At 48.7% G+C, this 18,158-nt stretch overlaps 1 protein-coding gene across 1 annotated transcript in view; it reads left to right on the top strand.

Annotated features, from left to right (window-relative positions):
• The window catches only part of LOC149912653 (rho GTPase-activating protein 32-like), a 39,110-nt gene extending 21,182 nt beyond the window's left edge, over positions 1 to 17,928 (top strand). Inside the window, exons 13-19 of the mRNA XM_090131869.1 lie at positions 15,644 to 15,766; positions 15,948 to 16,025; positions 16,344 to 16,448; positions 16,913 to 17,048; positions 17,325 to 17,427; positions 17,523 to 17,655; positions 17,821 to 17,928. Coding sequence (XP_089987995.1) covers positions 15,644 to 15,766; positions 15,948 to 16,025; positions 16,344 to 16,448; positions 16,913 to 17,048; positions 17,325 to 17,427; positions 17,523 to 17,655; positions 17,821 to 17,928 — 786 coding nt within the window. The remainder of the gene's footprint in view (positions 1 to 15,643; positions 15,767 to 15,947; positions 16,026 to 16,343; positions 16,449 to 16,912; positions 17,049 to 17,324; positions 17,428 to 17,522; positions 17,656 to 17,820) is intronic.
• The last annotated feature ends 230 nt before the right edge of the window (positions 17,929 to 18,158 follow it).

Raw genomic sequence — 18,158 nt, 5'->3', positions numbered from 1 at the left:
CACCAATGCAGATGACAGCAGCTGAAGCCCACAAGGACAGCCAGCCTGGACTTATTTTCATTACATATCTTTGTCCTGATGTCCTTCTAGAAGCTGGGACATTTCTCCATCCCAGCAGCAGAGGGCAGGAGGGGTCCAAGGTTAGGGCACAGTCTCCTCTTTTTCTGTCACACAAAGAGAAAGAGAAGATGAAAACCAGATGTGTTTCCCTGCCCATGGCAAACACCAGCCTTTCCATCCTTACAGTCCTTCCTGACATCAGCACTAATTGAAACAACATCCCACTCACCTTTGCCATGTCTGGCAGAGGTTGCAGCTCTTTCAATTGCAGAACTCTAGCTTTCAACTCAAGAGCTCCTGTGTCACACAATGAAAAGCAATCTTTTACCTGCTTTGCCATGCTCATGGCAGCAGCAATGCAGATGCCAGCAGCTGATGCCCACAAGGACAGCCAGCCTGGACTTCTTTTCATTACATATCTTTGTCCTGATGTCCTTCGAGAAGCTGGGAAATTTCTCCATCTCAGCAGAAGAGGGCAGGAGAGTTACAAGGGGAGTGCACACTCTTCCCTGTTTATCTGTCACTCAAAGAGAAAGAGAAAATGAAAACCAGATGTGTTTCCCTGCCCATGGCAAACACCAGCCTTTCCATCCTTACAGTCCTTCCTGACATCAGCAGCAACTGATACAACATCCCACTCACCTTTGCCATGTCTGGCAGAGGTTGCAGCTCTTTCTATTGCAGAACTCTAGCTTTCAACTCAAGAGCTCCTGTGTCACACAAGGAAAAGCAATCTTTTACCTGCTGTGCCATGCTCATGGCAAAACCAATGCAGATGCCAGCAGCTGATGCCCACAAGGACAACCAGCCTGGACTTATTTTCATTACATATCTTTGTCCTGATGTCCTTCTAGAAGCTGGGACCTTTCTCCATCTCAACAGCAGAGGGCAGGAGATTTCCAAGGTGAGGGCACACTCTCCCCTGTTTATCTGGCACTCAAAGAGAAAGAGAAAATGAAAACCAGATGTGTTTCCCTGCCCATGGCAAACACCAGCCTTTCCATCCTTACAGTCCTTCCTGACATCAGCACTAATTGAAACAACATCCCACTCACCTTTGCCATGTCTGGCAGAGGTTGCAGCTCTTTCTATTGCATCCCTCTAGCTTTCAAGTCAAGAGCTCCTGTGTCACACAAGGAAAAGCAATCTTTTACCTGCTTTGCCATGCTCATGGCAGCAGCAATGCAGATGCCAGCAGCTGATGCCCACAAGGACAGCCAGCCTGGACTTATTTTCATTACATATCTTTGTCCTGATGTCCTTCTAGAAGCTGGGACATTTCTCCATCACAGCAGAAGAGGGCAGGAGAGTTCCAAGGTGAGGGCACACTCTCCCCTGTTTATCTGGCACTCAAAGAGAAAGAGAAAATGAAAACCAGATGTGTTTCCCTGCCCATGGCAAACACCAGCCTTTCCATCCATACAGTCCTTCCTGACATCAGCACTAATTGAAACAACATCCCACTCACCTTTGCCATGTCTGGCAGAGGTTGCAGCTCTTTCTATTGCATCACTCTAGCTTTCAAGTCAAGAGCTCCTGTGTCACACAAGGAAAAGCAATCTTTTACCTGCTTTGCCATGCTCATGGCAGCAGCAATGCAGATGCCAGCAGCTGATGCCCACAAGGACAGCCAGCCTGGACTTATTTTCATTACATATCTTTGTCCTGATGTCCTTCTAGAAGCTGGGACATTTCTCCATCTCAGCAGAAGAGGGCAGGAGAGTTCCAAGGTGAGGGCACACTCTCCCCTGTTTATCTGGCACTCAAAGAGAAAGAGAATATGAAAACCAGATGTGTTTCCCTGCCCATGGCAAACACCAGCCTTTCCATCCTTACAGTCCTTCCTGACATCAGCACTAATTGAAACAAAATCCCACTCACCCTTGCCATGTCTGGCAGAGGTTGCAGCTCTTTCTATTGCATCCCTCTAGCTTTCAAGTCAAGAGCTCCTGTGTCACACAAGGAAAAGCAATCTTTTACCTGCTGTGCCATGTTCATGGCAACACCAATGCAGATGACAGCAGCTGATGCCCACAAGGACAGCCAGCCTGGAATTATTTTCATTACATATCTTTGTCCTGATGTCCTTCTAGAAGCTGGGACATTTCTCCATCTCAGCAGCAGAGGGCAGGAGGGGTCCAAGGTTAGGGCACAGTCTCCTCTTTTTCTGTCACACAAAGAGAAAGAGAAGATGAAAACCAGATGTGTTTCCCTGCCCATGGCAAACACCAGCCTTTCCATCCTTACAGTCCTTCCTGACATCAGCACTAATTGAAACAACATCCCACTCACCTTTGCCATGTCTGGCAGAGGTTGCAGCTCTTTCTATTGCAGAACTCTAGCTTTCAACTCAAGAGCTCCTGTGTCACACAATGAAAAGCAATCTTTTACCTGCTTTGCCATGCTCATGGCAGCAGCAATGCAGATGCCAGCAGCTGATGCCCACAAGGACAGCCAGCCTGGACTTCTTTTCATTACATATCTTTGTCCTGATGTCCTTCGAGAAGCTGGGAAATTTCTCCATCTCAGCAGAAGAGGGCAGGAGAGTTACAAGGGGAGTGCACACTCTCCCCTGTTTATTTGGCACTCAAAGAGAAAGAGAAAATGAAAACCAGATGTGTTTCCCTGCCCATGGCAAACACCAGCCTTTCCATCCTTACAGTCCTTCCTGACATCAGCACTAATTGAAACAACATCCCACTCACCATTGTCATGTCTGGCAGAGGTTTCAGCTCTTTCTATTGCATCACTCTAGCTTTCAAGTCAAGAGCTCCTGTGTCACACAAGGAAAAGCAATCTTTTACCTGCTGTGCCATGCTCATGGCAACACCAATGCAGATGCCAGCAGCTGAAGCCCACAAGGACAGCCAGCCTGGACTTATTTTCATTACATATCTTTGTCCTGATGTCCTTCTAGAAGCTGGGAAATTTTCCATCTCAGCAGAAGAGGGCAGGAGAGTTCCAAGCTGAGGGCACACTCTCCCCTGTTTATCTGGCACTCAAAGAGAAAGAGAAAATGAAAACCAGATTTGTTTCCCTGCCCATGGCAAACACCAGCCTTTCCATCCTTACAGTCCTTCCTGACATCAGCAGCAACTGAAAAAAATCCCACTCACCCTTGCCATGTCTGGCAGAGGTTGCAGCTCTTTCTATTGCATCCCTCTAGCTGTCAAGTCAAGAGTTCTAGTGTCACACAAGGAAAAGCAATCTTTTACCTGCTGTGCCATGCTCATGGCAGCAGCAATGCAGATGCCAGCAGCTGATGCCCACAAGGACAGCCAGCCTGGACTTATTTTCATTTCATATCTTTCTCCTGAACTCCTTCTAGAATCAGGGACATTTCTCCCTATGAGCAGCAGAGTGCAGGAGGGGTCCAAGTTGCAGGCGCACTCTCCTCTTTTTCTGGAAAACAAAGAGAAGATGAAAACCAGATGTCATTCGCTGCCCATGCCAAACAACAGCCATTCCATCCTTACTGTCCTCCTGACATCAGCACTAATTGAAACAACATCCCACTCACCTTTGCCATGTCTGCCAGAGGTTGCAGCTCTTTCTATTGCATCCCTCTAGCTTTCAAGACAAGAGCTCCTGTGTCACACAAGGAAAAGCAATCTTTTACCTGCTGTGCCATGCTCATGGCAGCAGCAATGCAGATGCCAGCAGCTGATGCCCACAAGGACAGCCAGCCTGGACTTATTTTCATTACATATCTTTGTCCTGATGTCCTTCTAGAAGCTGGGACATTTCTCCATCTCAGCAGCAGAGGGCAGGAGAGTTCCAAGGTGAGGGCACACTCTCCCCTGTTTATCTGGCACTCAAAGAGAAAGAGAAAATGAAAACCAGATGTGTTTCCCAGCCCACGGCAAACACCAGCCTTTCCATCCTTAAAGTCTTCCTGACATCTGCAGTAATTGAAACAACATCCCACTCACCTTTGCCATGTCTGGCAGAGGTTGCAGCTCTTTCTATTGCATCCCTCTAGCTTTCAAGTCAAGAGCTCCTGTGTCACACAAGGAAAAGCAACCTTTTACCTGCTTTGCCATGCTCATGGCAGCAGCAATGCAGATGCCAGCAGCTGATGCCCACAAGGACAGCCAGCCTGGACTTATTTTCATTACATATCTTAGTCCTGATGTCCTTCTACAAGCTGGAACATTTCTCCATCTCAGCAGAAGAGGGCAGGATGGGTTCAACGTGAGGGCACACTCTCCCCTGTTTATCTGGCACTCAAAGAGAAAGAGAAAATGAAAACCAGATGTGTTTCCCTGCCCATGGCAAACACCAGACTTTCCATCCTTACAGTCCTCCTGACATCAGCACTAATTGAAACAATATCCCACTCACCTTTGCCATTTCTGGCAGAGGTTGCAGCTCTTTCTATTGCATCCCTCTAGCTTTCAAGTCAAGAGCTCCTGTGTCACACAAGGAAAAGCAATCTTTTACCTGCTTTGCCATGCTCATGGCACAGAAGTCCAGATGCCAGCAACTGATGCCCACAAGGACAGCCAGCCTGGACTTATTTTCATTAGATATCTTTGTCCTGATGTCCTTCTAGAAGCTGGAACATTTTACCTTCTCAGCAGAAGAGGGCAGGAGAGTTCCAAGCTGAGGGCACACTCTCCTCTTTCTCTGGTACAGAAAGAGAAAATGAAAACCAGATGTGTTTCTTTGCCCATGGCAGACACCAGCCTTTCCATCCTTACAGTCCTTCCTGACATCAGCAGCAACTGAAACAACATCCCACTCACCTTTGCCATGTCTGGCAGAGGTTGCAGCTCTTTCTATTGCATCCCTCTAGCTTTCAAGTCAACAGAACCTTTGTCACACAAGGAAAAGCAATCTTTTACCTGCTTTGCCATGCTCATGGCAGCAGCAATGCAGATGCCAGCAGCTGATGCTCACAAGGACAGCCAGCCTGGACTTATTTTCTATACATATCTTTGTCTTGATGTTTTTCTAGACGCTGGGACATTTGTCCATCTCAGCAGAAGAGGGCAGGAGAGTTCCAAGGTGAGGGCACACTCTTTTCTATTTATCTGGCACTCAAAGAGAAAGAGAATATGAAAACCAGATGTGTTTCCCTGCCCATGGCAAACACCAGCCTTTCCATCCTTACAGTCCTTTCTGCCATCAGTACTAATTGAAACAACATCCCACTCACCTTTTCCTAATCTGGCAGGGAGGTGATGCTCTTTCTAATATACCCCTCTGGCTTTGAATTCACCAGTGCTTGTGTCACACAAGGAAATGCAAGATTCCACCTGTTCTGCCATTCCCATAGGAACAGCTATGCAGATGTCAGCAGCTGATGCCCACAAGGACAGCCAGCCTGGACTTATTTTCATTACATATCTTTGTCCTGAAGTCCTTCTAGAAGGTTGAACACTTCTCCATCTCTGCTGCAATGGTCAAAAAGGGTCCAAGTTTAGGGCACACTCTCCTCATGGCCTCTTGCACTCAAAGACAAAGGGAACATGAAAACCAGAAGTGTTTCTTTGCCCATGGCAAACACCAGCCTTTCCATCCTGACAGTCCTTCCCACAATCACCTGGAATTGAAACAACATCCCCCACATCTCTTTTTTGAACTTATTCATGCATGAATAATAATAATGAGAATTTTTCTGTAAATCTTATTTCTGCATGGAAACGATCAGATAACCGGAGCTTTTTTCTCTAAACAATCCAGCAAATTTGCATTGCTTATCTATGTACGCAAAATGTTTTTGCCATTCATCTCAAATATCAATACATCTGGCAAAATAAGATAAAAAAGTATTTACAGACATTTTTTGACATAGATTACTTCTTCTCAAGTGGGAATTAATCCCTAAGCTGCAGTCATGAAATTCTTTTATCAGTTTCTCTGATTTAGCCAGTGTTACTAAAAGGGAAATAAGACACAGGCTTTTGATAGCAGCTGCCAATTTAAGAATGATAATAACTTTTATTATTCTTGGCTAAGATCAAAGTCCCGCATTTCAGGATTATCTCCAGCTCATCAAGTATAATTAAGAGTTTTGGATAGCCACATTATTGTATAGCAATATTGTCTTCCTGCAAGGAATTTCATTGTTTTACACGTGCCACAGGTTGTTAATAGATTGCCTGATTACCATTTATTTTTTTTATTGGCTAATGATGACCACAGAAAATTATACAGCAGCACCATAAAAACTTTAAATCCTATCCCATGTATCTGCATTCATACGAAAATAATATTGGAAAGCATTGGTGAAACTAAGATTACAAAATGAAGCAGAGGACAATTTCAGTGAAAGCCTTCAGGTTTTACAGCTCTGCCCATTTCAAACCCCTGAAGACATCCACGGGTTTCCTGCTGTGGGACACAGGCACTCACCTGCAGCTCAGCACTGCCTGCTCATGCCTGCGCACACCTTCAGGCTGGAACCAAGGAAATCCTCAGCAAAGACATCAGTACACTTTTGTTAGGATGACTTTCCTAAAGAAGCATCAAATATTTCTTCACGAGAAATACTGCAAGTCCCTTTGACACTAGCCCTTATTTTAAATGTTTACATTTGTGCTTCATTCAGGCGTGCTGTCACTCACAAAAAGATTTTTATTCTTTTTCATTCTGAGGAACACAGTGATTTCTGCCTTGTTTACTGACTGTAGGCACAGCAATACTCCTGCACCTTCAGGGAAACAGCAAATCCATCTCTTTCACACCCTACTTCTATCAAGCTCATTCACCTTACAAGGTATTTATTGCAAGCAGCTCTTCCAAAAATGGAGATTAACAGAACCTGCAACCCAGGACACCTCAGTAAGCCAGTACTTTTCATCTCCTGAAGGTGTAGGTAGACACAGAGCTGGAACATCTTTTCCAGAGCTGTGTGATGCTGTCTCATCTATGTTCCTTTACTGTGCACTCAGTGTCACTTCTTATCTAACCTGGTTGCATCCCAGGATTTCTGGTGCCAAAAATAAACTGACAGCTTTCATCACTAGTTAAAAGGAAACTGCAATAGGAAAAGCCATTTTTCTGATTTCTCTGTTGATCAAAGATGCTTCATGCAAGCCTGATGCGGTGGAAACAATATCAGCTTTAGAATGACAGTCATTAGAGCAGAATCCTTTCACTGATGAAATCCCACAGTCCTGATTCATACAACAGTGACACTGGAGGACACAGTAGTTTAGATGAGAGCGCATTAAAAATGACTAAGTTAAGGTCTCAGCAAAGAGTGACAAGTATGAAAAAAAGAAGTTGCAGAAACTGCTTCAGTTTGGCACTCTGGCATAAAGTATGACAACACACAACCTGCCTGTGCAGTTCCAGAAGCAGAAGAAAGCCGTCAACCAAGACTTGTTCTCATCTGCTCTGAAAGTCCACTGGGACAAGGCCACTTTTCTCTGACGTGCTTCCAGAAGTATCACTTCTGAGCACTGTGCCAGGGAGTTACAAGATACTGTTTGTGTGTACAGAGGAGAAAAAGACGTCTGTCTGGAAACAGACTTGGTGAAGGAGAAGCAGCATTTCCAGAGTACTTCAGAAAGAACTGAGCACTGCCCCAAGAGCTTCAGAGCGGCAGGCTGTCACAGTGTGCCAACCAGCTCAGCTGTGAGTTGGCACTGAAGCTGCACCACAGGGAGAACAAAGCCCCCTGTGCACCCTTGGAGAGCCAAGGGTTGGAGATTCATGAACCTTGAGCTCCTTTCCAACCCGGGCCATGCTGTGATTCTGGGATTCTCACCTTTGCCTCATCTGGCAGAGGGAGGCAGCTCTTTCTCTTGTCTCCCTATGGCTGTCAGGTCACCAGGGCCAGTGTCACACAGGGAACTGCAAACACTGTGTGTGCTGTGCCCTGCCCATGGCAGCACAGAGGCAGCTGCCAGCAGCTGATGCCCACAAGGACAGCCAGCCTGGACTTCCTTTGATTCCTTCCCTTTGGATCAGCGTCCTTCAGGAAGGCGGAACATCTCTCCAGCTGAGCAGCAGAGGACAGCAGGGCTTCGTTGTCTGGGCATGTTCTCTTCTGGCCCTCTGGCCCTCACAGACACAGGAGGAGGACACAGAGGCTGCTGTAACACAGCCAGCCCTGCCTCTCAGGTCAGCTCTCAGGCCATCCTCTCTCCCCTCAGCAGCAGCTCACTGTTCTGCACTCCTCTGGCCTGGGCTGGCAGAGGTGTGCAGCAGTTCTGCTGATCTCCCAGTGCTGGCCATGTCTGCAGTGCCTGTGTGAAAGACACAGGAAGCTGCCAGCATTGCACTGCTCTGCTGTGCCCCTGCCATCACCGAGTTTGCTGTCAGCAGCTGCTGCTACACGTCCATTCAGGCACAGGCCTTTCCTTCCTGGCCCTCTTTCCCCCCTCTCTCCTCTGCTCTCTCTCGTGCTCCCCTTTGGCCTGGGCTGGCTGAGCAGTGCAGGCCTTGTTGTTGCTCCCTGGGCCAACTACGTCACGGTTCCCCGTGACTCTGCCAGCTGCTCTGACACAGCGACTGCGTCCTCAGTGTGGATTCCAGAATGCGACAGACGTCCAGAGAAGACTTCCAGGGCTGATTGGAACATGCTGCCATCAAGAACTGCCATGGCTCAGGCCCCCTGGGAATCTGCTCACAGCGAAAGCTGCTGTCACTCTGTGTGGGCACAGCCTTGTCTGTGTAGGCCTGCTCACACTGCAGCCCCTGTCTGCACCAGAACCGTGCCGATCCACCTTCTCTTGGCCTCCTTGCCTGCATGGAAAAGGGCAGCTTGGGCTGAAGGCCCTCAACTTTCAGATGGCCGAGTGAAGTCTCTGAGCCCTGGTGACCCACTCAGCTCTTCAGCCTGCTGACCTGCTCTGCTGGGGCTGCCTTAAAAGGCAGAGGGCACGTGATCCTCATGTCCCCACATCCATCCCTCTTAGCATACTGTAGGCCAGTTCCTAAAAGGACACCTGCACAATCTCTCTGAATGTTAATCAACATGTAGTTAGTTTTCAGTGGTGATTAGCTATGTGTTTAGTCAGAGGTGCAATGGTTCTAATGGTGAGAGAAAGACATTCCCAGTTGTCATCAGGTGGAACACACTTCAGACTGGAATCCTCAAGCAGACTGCAGTCAAGCTTTCTTAATTACTCGTTGTTGTTATCAATTCAGACGCATCTCTGAATTCCTGCCTGAATGAACATTCTGTAATAATCTGCTGAGACAGTGCAAGGCTTGACAATGAGACTATAGTTTATGAAAGCAGCTCTGTTTACTTCCTTTACAAGTTCTTATCTGAATGCTAAATACAACATCAATTCACTTCTCACTGGGTTGAACGTTTTAAATATTTGGTAAATATGAGGTTCTAATTCTGACATTTAATATGAAAATATTAAAATTCCTTGTAAGTACTTTTTTGTTAGAATGCCAGATGCTAAAGGGATGAAGTGGCACAAGAAAGCAAAATATCTCTGCTGATGGCAGGAAGGACTGTAAGGATGGAAAGGCTGGTGTTTGCCATGGGCAGGGAAACACATCTGGTTTTCTTGTTCCCTTTGTCTTTGAGTGCCAGAAAAACAGAGGATACCGTGCCCTCAACTTCGACCCCACCTGCCCTCTTCTGCTGAGATGGAGAAATGGCCCAGCTTCTAGAAGGACATCAGGACAAAGATATGTAATGAAAATAAGTCCAGGCTGGCTGTCCTTGTGGGCATCAGCTGCTGGCATCTGCATTGCTGCTGCCATGAGCATGGCAAAGCAGGTAAAAGATTGCTTTTCCTTGAGTGACACAGGAGCTCTTGAGTTGAAAGCTAGAGGGATGCAATAGAAAGAGCTGCAACCTCTGCCAGACATGGCAAAGGTGAGTGGGATTTTGTTTCAGTTGCTGCTGATGGCAGGAAGGACTGTAAGGATGGAAAGTCTGGTGTTTGCCATGGGCAGGGAAACACATCTGATTTTCTTGTTCCCTTTGTCTTTGAGTGCCAGAAAAACAGGGGAGAGCGTGCCCTCACCTTGGACCCCTCCTGCCCTCTGCTGCTGAGATGGAGAAATGTCCCACCTCCTACAAGGACATCAGGACAAAGGTAAGTATTGGAAATAAGTCCAGGCTGGCTGTACTTGTGGGCATCTGTTGCTGGAAAATGTAATGGCAGTAAACTGCCTAGATAATGACAGAATGAGGGTGACAATAGAATGGTATGTAATCACAGTACAATGAAAAAAGTATGCAGGGTGCAGGAAGGGAGGTGTGGACATTCTGAGTTGCAACTCTTTATTTGCTCCAGAAAGCTCTATCAGAATGGAAGACTGAAGGAAATACTTTGAGTGTTTTTTTAATGTGACTGGATAAAAGATCCATGTGGCAAATTGAATAACTGAGTGGTAAAGGGACATAGATACCTCACTGTTTCATGGAACCTTTCAATTAAGCATCTGAGCACTGTGTACAGGACTTGGGAATATAAGTATTAGAGGATCATGGAATATCTGTATTTGGAAGGGACCTCGAGGATCATGTATTCCACCTCCTGGTTCCACACCGGACCTCCTATGGGTCAAGCCCTGTGTCTGAGAGCATTGTGCAAATGCTCTTTGGCCTTTGTCAGCTCAGTGCCAAACCACTGCCCTGGGGAGCCAGTGCCAAATTCCATGTATCTAGTTCATCCTACAGAATGATGCCAAGAACAGTTATAGAGATCGACTTACAAACAAAATTCTTGTCTTGAATTAATGGTACCCTCACCATTAAAAAAAAAAAAGAAGAAAAAGAAAAAAGAAGAAAAAAAAAGAAAAAATTAAATCAAAGCCACATTCTTACGCTGGCATTTTACAGTATTGTCAGATTTTTGTAATTCTGTTGTGTCATATAAGATTCTCTCATCATGAAATAATGACCAAATTCTCTTTTCAGATCTAAACATACAAATGCTGAAGGCAGCAGTGCTGTTCAAGAGTACATTACCAGCTCAAACACTGCTTTGGCTCTAAAACTGAAGGTAGTAAGGAATTTTATCAAGGAGTTAGAAGAAAACATGGAAGTGTAGATTTAAAAGCAACCTGTATTGTTACTTAGAGTTTGATATAGTGTAATCCAATGCACAGTACTTGTAACGTGTGTTTTACAAAATGCTTTGCAATGTAGGCATCTATTAAGATAAATGCTGCAAGTTCTAATATGTCCATGACCTTTTCAAACTGTTCCTTACTCCTACACATCACTACGAGTAGTTCTTCTGTCAGGAAGGATCACATGAGTAATTAACCTGTGACCTTAAGTCTGGAATTAAATGCATACAGTGGAAGTAAGAGCTGTGGGTTATTTTGCTCTTTCAGTGTAGAACAGCCGAGGTGCTTTGTTTTGGAGGGTGGACAGTGATGGGACAAGTGGGGAATGGCTTTAAACTGAGACGGGGGGTGTTGAGGTTGAGGTTGGATGTGAGGAGGAAGTTTTTCAGCCAGAGGGTGGTGAGGCACTGGAACAGGTTGCCCAGGGAGGCTGTGGATGCCCCATCCCTGCAGGCATGCAAGGCCAGGCTGGATGTGGCTCTGGGCAGCCTGGGCTGCTGGTTGGCAGGTTAGAAAGCCCACACGACTTTATTGCAGCCCTGGGTGCAGGGGGATCACTGCTCCTAGCATGCACACAGAAGAGCTGGAGCACACAGGTGATGTACATTCCACTTGTGAACATTCCTGCAATTCCAGAGAGCGTGCGCCTGTTCCAATCACTGCTGCACAGATTAAAAACTGATTGCAGATGAGCTGTTTTGGTATGGGGTTCTTGCCAACGGTCTGCAGTGGCTGTGTGATTTCTCGGGGAGTTGCTCTCCAGCCCAAAGGTCATGTCCTAAGTCGACCAGATCCCGTTTGTGTCCAGAAATGGCTGACAACAGATCAGCTGCTGGTCAAGTTTCTAACATCACACTGGCCTTGCTCCAGTGTCTGTGTCATCAGCCCCAGCACATACAGTGCACCTCTTCAAGGCTTTGCAACACTGAGACTCTGCACTTGGGCTCCAGACATCCTGCTGCACCAAGAGGTTATTCTAGCTTTGGTATCTTGCAACTTTGTATATAACTACATCACTGTAACCATAAATGTCTAGGAGCATGGAGATGGAGAAATTAATCTTCCTGTAATTCTCTGTACTGCAGCCCCGTGGTTGTCAACACCTAATGCAATATTGAAATTTCAGTTGAGAAATTGAAAGCTGTCCCTAACAAAAAAACATCTGCATTTGTTATTGAAATCACAGTGAGGATCAAGAAATCCAAATGCTTCTAGCATAACCACGATTCTAGGCAGTGTGTTTTAGACAAGCTCTTACAGGAAAACCATGAACACAAGGCTAAAGAGAGACTAAGTGATGCACTCTGCAGGAATACTCATGGAAGTCTTCACAGTGCAGGAGTCTGATCTGATTACAGATGCTGTGCTTTAAGTACCCCTTATCATATCTTTTTTTTCACTGTTGTGCAGGGGTTGGACTCAGTGATCTCTGGAGGCTGGAGATGCTGTTTGCTATTGGCAGATGGAGAGAGGAAAAGCAAGTGCAAGGCATGCTGTGCATAGCCACCACATGGCATCTGCACCATTTCCCCCTGCACAAAGGAGGAGCAGCTCACAAGCTTGGCCTGGGCCAGGGAAGGGAGCAGACAAACATCTGGACCGACCCCAAACGAGCTGGTTCTGCAGGTTGGGTGTCTTCTGCTGCTTGTCTCACATCCTGCTGCTCAGCGGTAGATTTGTTCCTGCTCAGTGCTAACAGGAAACTCACACAGCATTTCTGTTTCAGCTGTGCCAACGCTTTGATCCCTTGCTGCTTGGATGGGGCGTTTGAAGAAGGATGCCTGTGCTGATGTCCAGCCAGGCTTTGGGGATGAGTCTCCACACCAGGGTCCGTCTGACAGGACTGAGGGTTGGGGATCCAGCCAGGTCGAGTCCAGCGTGCTTTGCTCTTGTTCTTAGTGCTTGTTTTTGCTCAGGAGGGCAGGAGGTGAACCTCGTGAACCAATGCCTGCAGACGGGGTTTGCAGAGAAAGAGGTCCTGCAGGCCTTGTGTGACAGCCACGGAGCTGCAGCGAGGCTGCATCAGTGTAAAACACCAGAGATCCACGGAGGTGTGAAGGGGAGCTGTGGGCTGCAGTCACGCAGGAAGGGATGTGCATGCTCGGGGTTTGGTTGTTGTGTGTGTGTTAAGTGACTGTGATACCACTGCTGGGTCAGTGTGAGTGTACGGAACAAGTGTGACAGCCTTTTTGATGGAGTCCTGTGAAAGGATTCCTATGGATTTGAGATCCAACTATCAGCCTGTGGGCATCATCCAGGAGTTGGGGTAGGGGATGAGGCAAGGGAAGGTGGTGTAAGAAGGTGATAAAGCAGTCTGGCAGCAGTTCTGTGTTTCTCCCATCTCCTGCTTTATTTCCTTCCAGGTGAAATAGATGGGTGCTGCAACATGCCCTTGAATGTAACAAAACCCACTCTAGTGTGGATTTGACATGGGCCCAGCACTGCAAGGTACGCTGCTGGGAGGAAGCGTCCATCTGGCTGAGGGCAGGAAGGCCCTCCAGAGGGATGCACTGAGGCCATTTGTGCGAGGCTCAACAAGAGCAAGCGCCAGGTCCTGCGCTTTGGTCATGACGACCCCGTGCCAGCTTCTCCAGGATTTGGCTGGGGTAGAATTCCAAGCAGCCCCTGATTCCAGAACGTTGGGCTGGGCTGTTGGAATCTTCTGCCCTTGTGACTGGTCTTGCCTCCCCACCCTGTGCGTCGTGGTGGAGCAGCCTGGTGGCCCTCAGTGATGTCATAAGGGCTAGAATGAGGGGAGGAGCAGTGCGTGCTGCGTCCCTTCATTGGAGCGCTGGAGCTCTGACTGAGCAGCTCGCTTGTTGCACTTGTGCACCGACTGCGTCCCTTTGTCTTCACACCGTCCTGTGCAGCACCTTGTAGGTAAGCTGAGACAGTGTGGGAGAGACGGGGGGACAGTGAGTGCTGAGAACTGCTGGCTGGCGGAGCTCATAGGCTCACATTATCTCCATCAGCAGAGGGGTGGCCATGAGGGACAGGGAGGTGATCGTCCCCCCCTGATCTGCTCTTGTGAGGCCCCAGCTGCACTACAGTGTCCAGAAAGACAGGGAGCTGTTGGAGAGGGTCCAGAGGCGAGCCACAGAGATGATCAGGGGACAGGAGCACCTCCCCTACAAAGACAGGCTGAGGGAGCTGGGCTTGTTCAGCCTGGAGAAAAGAAGGCAGTGGGGTGACCTCATGGCAGCCTTCAGTACCTAAAGGGAGCCTAAAAAGAGGAGGGGAATCAACTCTTTGAAAGGGTAGATAACAGCAGGACAAAGGGAAATGGTTTTAAGTTGAAAACTTAAGTTTTTAAGTTGAGGGAGGGCAGATTTTGGTTTTTCCCTCGTAGTCTTTGCTAAACCGTGGAAGCAAACTGACCTGCTCTTTCTCTCTCCTCTCTCCACCCTCTGCCTGCTTCCCTGCTGCAGCTTTTGCTCGTGGAAGATCAGAGCAAAGTGACAAGGAACGGCTGCGGATTCAAGGCATTTGTCTCCCTCGTTCTGATCTCTTGCCAGGTACCTGCCATGGTTTGTCCCCCCACATGCTTTAGCAGCCCATGACGCCCCGTGTTTAGTAACACAGCCTCATCCAGCTTTGATGGGACGCTGGTCACGTGTGGGTTTTCTCCACGTGCTCTGCAGCTCAGCCCTCAGAAGGATGCTGTCTGTGGTGCTGTGACCAGCTGGTCTACAGGAAACCAATCCCTTAGGCAAAGAGTCCCAGCCCCAGCTTGTGCAGAGCTGCACAGCATCACCAGGGACACCAGCAGGCGTGCTTGGGCTGTGTGAGTGTGCCCGACAGCTGTAGGGAGCACAGCAGAGATGTGAACAGAGAAAATAAAAGTGTGTTTCTTTTCAGTTCCAGCTTGTCACACCTACGCTGATGGCTGTGGCGTGCAGCGAGATCAGCTGTGGGCCTGAGCTGGCATGGACAGAGGTAGAGTATGAAGCTCTGATTGGTCTTTGTTCCCTGACTGCAGCCAGCAGAGTGAGCCGCAGATGTGCTCTCCTGCTTTCCAAGAGAGCTCCTCTGTGGCAAGACAGCAGTGCAAGGGTGGCAAGTTTATAAAAGTACGAGAGCCATCTCGGCTGTTGTGTTTGTCCTCTACTGACTTTTCCCTTGAAATGGCTGCAGAAACAACAATCATTCTCTGCTCTGTTTGGCCTTGCTGTTGGTTGGACTGCTCAAGAGAGCTGCTTGGTGCTTGCAATGGCACTGTTTGCACCTTGTAACTGCAGCCGTAGCTTTGGTTTCCCTCTTCACGGTCTCCTAGCATCTTAAACAGTCAGCCTTCCTGCACAAAGAGCGCAGGAAAGGAGGGGGCAAAATGGACAAGGCCACCTGTCTGCGTCAGTGCCATTGCTGATTAGTCTGGGTGGGGAGAGAGGCAGCATTGCCTGGCGTGTGCCTGCTGCACACCAGGGAGAGAAACAGCCGTTATTAGACTTGCAGTTCCTTCTGCAGTGCCCACGATAAGGACCGAGTGCATTTCCTGCAGCTTTCTCTGCAGATGTGCTCCTCACCTTGAAGTCCTCCTTGTTGGTTCCCAGCTCCTCACCGTGGCCTGTGCTCTCTGTTTCAGACTGAGAACAAGGGGAAGCCCCTGCTGGACCATGAGGTGGCACCTGTGAATGTTCCAGCTATTGCTGCTGCCCATGCTATTAAGAGATACGTTGCCCAGGCAGCGGATGAACTCTCCTTTGAGGTAAGCAGTTCAAGGCGTTCCTTGTTGTTCAATTTTACAGTGGCAAATGCCTTCAGAGCTGCACTGGTGCAAGTGCTCTCATGCTCGGCCATGTTTGGCAGTGCAGAAGAATGCAGTCATTTGAGCTGTGCTTTCCTCCCAGCCGTGCTGAAGCTGGGATTGACGCTGCAATCTCTTGCAGGTGGGAGACATCGTGTGTGTCATCGACATGCCACCAAAGGAGCTGACCCCCTGGTGGAGAGGCAAGCTCGGCTTCCAGGTAGGCACAAGCTTCAGACTGGAGAGTGCAACTTCAGTAAAGGCAGGAATCTCAGCTTAGAGCTGCTCTGCCTGCACAGGATGCCTAAAGGACATAAACAGTTTCCCTGTGTCAGTATCAGAGGACCTTGCCTTTGGCTGCAAATGTTGAAAAATTATTACCTTTATGCTGTGAACTATGGCCATTTTCTGCTGGATAGTCTTATGGAACGTCAGGCAAGCACGTTCCGAGGGAAATGTTATGTGGCTTTTGGTTTAACAGTTCAGATCTGAGAAGTGCTGCATGCAATAGTTGGCCTCTCTTTTCTTCTTGTTACAGGTTGGATTTTTCCCAGGGGAGTGTGTGGAACTCATTAATAAGAACATTCCTGAGGCACTCATCAACTCAGTGCCAAAGCCAGGTATGGATGTTACATTTGATGGTGTGGGGAAGCAAAATGAAGTCTTTTTGGGGGTGTGTTCCATGTTTAGTACCTCCTTTATCCATGCCACATTGTCCTCTGTGTTGATGATTCTTCATGCACACCATGAGGCAGAGATTTGGCCCAATCCTCCTGTGTTTATGATTGGACTTGGGGAAACTATAGAATCTTCATAGAATGGCTTGGGATGGAAGGGACCTCAGGGATCATCATGCTCCAACCCTCCCGCCTCAGGGTGGTCTCCCAGCCCCCACATTTAATGTGAGACTAGATCAGGCTGCCCAGGGCCCCATCCAGCCTGGCCTTGGGCTCCTCCAGAGATGGGGAAAACCCCTTTTTGTATGTACTGGTTGGTAATGTTCTTCCCGTTCTGACGTGCTCTGTAGAATGTGCTGTGCTCGGCCTCATCCAACGGAGCCAGACCTGAAATGACCTGGTTTCTTCCTTTTGTTGTGCAGTGCCCAAGAAACGCAGCAAGATCCTCACCTTCCTTCATTCCTTGGTGAAGGCCCGCCCAAAGAAACCGACCGAGCGGGAGGTGGAGAAGGAAAGGGTGTTTGGCGGTGACCTGGGAGAGCATCTTCTCCACTCCGGTCGTGATGGTAAGGAGCTGCCCATTCCTGAGATCTTCCTCTGCTGGGCATCTAAAGAAGATGAAAGGGAGCTCGTATCTAGCAGGGGGCAGGCTGATAGCCATGCAGACACGTGTAGTGGGAGTTGATGGCTGAAGGATAAAGTGAGGCGGATGCTCCTAAGAGACAAGCACATCTGTATTTGCTTCAGCCAAGCCTGGCTGGGCTTAGTGGATGGGATGTGAAGCACAGCCTGCAGCACGATTGAATCAGGAGCTCCACTGACGGCTGGCACGTGTTCTTCAGTCCCCCAGGTCCTCCAGAGCTGCGCTGAGTTCATTGAGCAGCACGGCGTGGTGCAGGGGATATACCGCCTGTCCGGCGTCGCGTCCAACATCCAGAGACTGCGGTAAGAGTGCTGCGACTGACACAGCCTGAGTGCATCTGGTGTGGCTTTGGGCTTGCCTTCCTCTCGCTCAACCGGGTTTGCGTCCCTCTCTCCAGGCAGGAATTTGAGTCGGAGCAGATTCCTGAGCTCACCGTCCGTGACATTCACAGCGTGAGCTCCCTCTGCAAGATGTACTTCAGGGAGCTCCCGAACCCTCTGCTCACCCACCAGCTGTACGGCAAGTTCTCGGTAAGCACAAGGCCACGTCTTTCATTTCCCTCTTCCTGGGCCTCTTGGCAGATGGCTGCAGCAGTGCCCCAGCTCGGAGGCCCTTTTGCTGTCAGCCCCACGAGGTTTACTCGCAGTGGTGTACTAGCCTGATTGGTGTCTCGCTCCCTTTCTGCACTACTCCAGGATGCTGTTGGTGCCGCTACAGAGGAGGAGCGGCTGCTCAGAATGCAGGACGTCATCCAGCAGCTGCCCGCTCCTCACTACAGGTCAGTGCTGCCCTCAGCCTGCTGAGCTCAGCCCTGCTGCATTGCAGAGGGCAACGATGCGGTTCCAGGCTCTGTCTGACGCCGGCAACACGATGCCTGTGTATGCTGAAGGGTTGAAGGCTCCATGGGCTTACTTTATGGGGTCAGTTCCTGGGCACGGGGGCACGCTTGGTGCAGCTGATGGCTGCGGCTGTGCTGTGCTGGGGCTTGGTGCTGCAGCGTGGCACTCAGTCAAGTTGCATCTACTTCATCTTC

Source organism: Phasianus colchicus, chromosome Z (assembly GCF_987193195.1).
Source record: "Phasianus colchicus chromosome Z, bPhaCol1.hap1.1, whole genome shotgun sequence".
Classification (NCBI taxonomy): domain Eukaryota; kingdom Metazoa; phylum Chordata; class Aves; order Galliformes; family Phasianidae; genus Phasianus; species Phasianus colchicus.
This window is presented reverse-complemented; position numbering and strand designations above follow the sequence as displayed.